The 5,070-nt window shown below is 39.2% G+C and overlaps 1 protein-coding gene across 1 annotated transcript; it reads right to left on the reverse strand.

Moving 5' to 3' along the window:
- Positions 1-3,068: 3,068 nt before the first annotated feature.
- LOC115293961 (olfactory receptor 2T4-like) lies at positions 3,069-4,031 on the reverse strand. The gene has a single exon (XM_029941666.1). The coding sequence runs from the start codon at positions 4,029-4,031 to the stop codon at positions 3,069-3,071; it is 963 nt and encodes a 320-aa protein (XP_029797526.1).
- Positions 4,032-5,070: the final 1,039 nt, after the last annotated feature.

The raw sequence follows: 5,070 nt of genomic DNA on the forward strand, positions 1-5,070 counted from the left end.
GCTGAAGCCGTTGGACACTGAACCGTGAGAGTCTGAGAGGAAAAGAAACGGAGTTCATGAAGAAGCCTCCAAGTGCATGATTGAGAACATGAGAAGATAAAAATGGGCTGGGACCCAGAGGCACAGAGAGGAGGGAGCCTCTTCCACAGAAAGCCACGGAGAGATGAGGGAAAGAGAAAGAGCAGCTGAAACTGCTCATAGAACTGTCTTTGGAGAAGAGAAAAAACGTCAGCCCTGGACAGAGAGGGATCCTATTATCCCATCTCTAACCACAGGACTTTCAGAGAAACATCCTATCTCTACCTGTGGCACTTTCTTTGGACTGGGCGCCCCATCCCAGGTGGGGGCAAGAGGGACTGCTCCCCTGCTCCCCCCACTTGATCCAGGCTAGGAAGTGGCCTGACCTGTGGGATTACATCTCCGGTGGTATCATTAAAGCATGAGGACTAAGATCTGGAAACGAGACAGGGCTTGGGTCATAGAATGCGGCCCACCTTGGCTATGCCCGCTTCACAGGAACATCAGACCCGAAAGAGAGATTTTTACCGCTTGGCTCCAGAAGGGACTGGGGCACCAACATTTCTCTCCCCATGGTGAGGTGAGACCTGCCTACACCAAACCACACCATCCCCACTGGAAAGCTGCCTTTTTTTTTTTTTTTTTAATCCAGAGCCTGGGTCAAGACCAACACTGATGCATTGCTGTGATTAACTCTAGATCAGTTCTTGCTATTCAGATATGTTTTCACTTATCTCATTCTTATCTCTCCCCTCTGCTGGACTGGGCACTCTGGTCATTGGTTTGCTTAAACACTCACATTTAATCCATTCTTTTGGTGAATATTCTACACCTCTGTAGTTGCCTTCCTTTCTTTCTCTCTCTGGAAAAGTCAGACTATATAGTCTCTTTGAGTAAGATTATCTTTGTTTCTTTCTCATTGTCTCCTACCATATTCTCCTCTTTCTCTCACTGAATTAACCCTTTTAGTCTCTCTACCTGGTCAATGTTCAATTTCACTTTCTCCCCACTGCTGTCATTTCTCTGTTTGTATATGCTCTTCCATCAGAACTGCCTCCACTTTGCTTTTTATTTATAGGTGGGATTTCTGGTTTTATGGTTTTGGACTGTCCTTTCTCTTCTGTTGTGTTTTGTTCCTCCCCTCCCCCCATTTTGGTTTGCTTGTTTGTTTGATTTGTCGGTGTGTTTGGGTGCTTTTGTTCCCTGTGTGTTTGTCTGTCTATTTTCCTTAAAAGGGTTACCTCAAGAAACAAGCCAATATTCATAGCAGCACTGTCAACAATAGCCAAATCATGGAAATAGCCTAAATATCTATCACCTAATGAGTGGATCAAGAAGATGTGGTATATATATATATATATATATATATATATATATATATACAATGGAGAATTACATACAATGAGAAAAAACGAAATATGGCCATGTGTAGCAAAGTGGATAGACCTCAAGGGTGTCATGCTAAGCAAAATAAGTCAGGTGGAGAAGGACAGATACCATACGTTTACACTCATAGGTCTAACAGGAGATCAGGAGAATGCTAATGGAGGACCTTGGGGAGGGGAAGGGGGAAACAGAGTTGGGAGAGACAGGGATGCAAAACCTGAGAGACTACTGAATACTGAAAAGGATCCAAGGGATGAAGGGGGAGGGAGTGAAGGGACGGAGGTTGTGGTAATGGAGGAGGGCACTTGTGGGGAAGAGCACTGGGTGTTATATGGAAACCAAATTGACAATAAGCTATTAAAAATTTAAAAAATGAATGTTAATTAAAAAAAAGAAACATTTACTTCGTGTTCTTTGCCAACCATATGAACCTTAAACGTGTTGTGCCTTTTCTGTGGTATCTTGCACGTTTGAAAGCCTCCTCTGTTCCAGCTTCCCATACTCATCAGAGAGCCAACTTTCAACAACGATTTCCAGATTCTTATATCAGTCCTTATTATTTGAACAAATTTGTGTATCACAGGTAGAACAGATGTGTCATTATGAGATGTGCGCTTTCACATGAGCATCAAGGGATATCATTTACAGTATAGCACTTCCTTGCATATCAAACTATGCAGGTTCAAATTCCTTCAAAGCAGCAACAATGTTGTATTCAGATTTTCATCACATCTAGGTGTTATTTTGAACTATAATATATTATAAGATACATATTTAATAAATGAATGAGTGAATATTTGATATATTGCTTCTCTCTTCTCTCTTTTTCTTTTTTTAATTCCTTCCTTTTTTCCTAATTAATTACATATTTCAAAACTTGGCTCAAATGTCACTTCAAGGAGGGACTCTCTTCTAAATGGAAGGAAGCTTCTATTCTGAGTTCATATTTTTCCTACAGTTTCTTACACTAGTAGGGATGTAAAGCCTACCATTTGATGGGCCTTTCAACCACTAGATACCTTCAGTTTTCGACCAGGTACACTTGGTGTGCATTATTTTGGTCTAGCAAATTAAGGATAATACAAGGTAAGCAGAAACAGGTTTGTCCCAGTAATAATTCATCACATTTAAATAAGCGTGTTTTATAAGGTACTGTCACTTACAACCAGCAAACAAAATACGAACTTAAAAAAAGGGAGTAAGACTGATATTTTAACTGTTTCTATGAAATAATTATATACTTACAGAAAATTTAAACCATATCCACATACATTATACTCAGGCTCAACAATTATTAATATTTTTCACCTCTTTTTCATTATTACCTTTCTTCTTCCTTCAATTAAAAATAAATGACATAGATTCATATGATATTTTCCTTTAAATGTTTTAATTATGTATTTTTAAAAATATGGAAGTTCTACAAAGTCAGGATACAGTTATCAACTTCAGTAAATATAACATCAATATAATGTAATTATAGAATATATTTTGAAAGGAGAAGAATTAGAAACTGGAAGAGTTTTATAACACAGGCAGATAATTCTTTAAATAAAAATGTAAAGATGAGATAAGACACAATTGTATAAAATTCTAAGGAATACAGTTGACATAAAATTCTGAACTTACAATGTGTAAAGAGAAGAAAAAACAATGCCGTTTTCCTATTTTATAGTTTCTTGAAAGACAGGTTCTACATTCAACATTTTCTTCAGAGCTCCCGTAACATCCTTATTTCTTAGACTATAGATCAAAGGGTTGAGCACAGGAGTGAGTATGGTGTAAAAGACAGATACCATCATGTCTTTTTCAGGTGTATGGTAGGACTTGGGGAGCATGTAAGTATAAATGGCAGCCCCATAGAAGAGGATGACCACAGTCATGTGGGAAGAACAAGTGGCAAAGGCCTTCTTCCGGCCTTCTGCTGAATTCATCCTGTGAATGGTGAGGAGGATAAAATAGTAAGAGCCTGAAATTACTGTCACAGGAATGAGAAGCATGAGGACACAGCACAGGTACATGAAAATCTCATAGACAGAGGTATCTGAACAAGAGAGTTTCAATACAGCTGGGACCTCACAGAAGAAATGATGGATCTCCCGAGATCTGCAGAAGGGGAAGGTCATGGTGATGGGAGTGAACAAGAAGCCATCCACTGAGCCCAGGAACCAGCAGCCAGATGCTATGAGGAGAAACATCCTGTGGTTCATGAGGATGGGGTAGTGGAGAGGATGGCAGATGGCCACATAGCGGTCATAGGCCATGGAGGCTAGAAGAAAAAATTCTGAACCTGCTAGTGTCACATAGAGGAACATCTGTATCCCACATTCTGTGGCTGAGATCTTGTTTACACCCATGACCTGGTCTATGAGCATCTTCGGCACAGTAACAGAAATGTACATCATGTCCATGAGAGATAGCTGGCTGATGAAAAAGTACATAGGGGTGTGGAGGCGGGCATCAGAATGTATCAGTAGGAGCAGGATGATGTTTCCAGACCAAGCCATCAGGAAAACCACAAAAATGACCAAACACAGGAGAACTGGGTGTTTGGATTCACTGAAAATTCCTACCAGGATGAAATCTGTCCTCCAAGTGTGGTTAGCCACCCAACTGGTGCTCTCCATGAAAATTCACTTGGACAACCTAAGAAACCTTCAGGGTTAATGGATCACTCACAGGATATGACCCGCTTAAATGAATGTTGAGAGAGAGAGAGAGAGAGAGAGAAAGGGAGAGAGAGAGAAAGAGAGAGAGAGAGAACCCAATTATGTTAACAGAAAGAAATTCCATGGTCCTGTAGATTTGGAGATTACAAATTACCTGTAATTCTATGTAATTCTATAACATTACCGGAAAACTAATAATATGCAACTGTGAGTAAAGAGAATTTATAACATACAGTGAGGTTGCATTGTTCATCATGAGTTTACTTTTTGACAGTATCCTTTACCAATAAGCATGTAAATTTGTTTAGGTATTTCCCTATGCAAACACAAAAGATGAATCAAGTACTATACATATGTGTCACTCTTCTAGAATTTTTGTGGTAGATCTCAGAATTTCATTAACCTCTCTTTTCTAAGGATCCAACTGAGATATTGAAAACTCTCCAAGGTGTATTCTATATAAGAAGATTTTAACACTTTTCACTGCATAGAAATATCCAATCATAACATTCTACAACTAAAGTTGATATAATGTTATAAGTCAACAATATCCCTCCCCAATGGAGAACAATCTAAAAAGCAACTATGACACAATTTGGGGGAAAATCTATATGAAATACTCGCACTCCCTTTCTCCTATAAGAATGAGTAACACTGTGAGGCTCTGTGGTTGTATGGAGTAATCCACAAATCCCCCAAAACAGGCCATGATCCTCACCAATGGCCAATCCCTTAGATAGCCTAGAGGCAGCATGTTGGAGTCCAGGCTCTGAGGCCAGACTGTGGCTGTGAGTTCAGCTTATCCTCTACACACTATTCCTCCATCTGCCATACATACAGATAAAGAGGATAAATATAATGTTTTATCTTACATATAGTTAGGACTAAACGATGAAAGTGCTTACAACATTACCAGTTATAGATGAATAAGCATATAGTATATAGTGCTAGTTTAAATGATTAATAGCTATAGTAATAATTATGCAGGATCTATGCA

This window comes from Suricata suricatta, chromosome 6 (genome assembly GCF_006229205.1).
Source record: "Suricata suricatta isolate VVHF042 chromosome 6, meerkat_22Aug2017_6uvM2_HiC, whole genome shotgun sequence".
Classification (NCBI taxonomy): Eukaryota; Metazoa; Chordata; class Mammalia; order Carnivora; family Herpestidae; genus Suricata; species Suricata suricatta.

Coding starts and splice junctions, on each gene's coding strand:
- LOC115293961 (XM_029941666.1), bottom strand. CDS start 4,031: ATGGAGAGCACCAGTTGGGTGGCTAACCACACTTGGAGGACAGATTTC.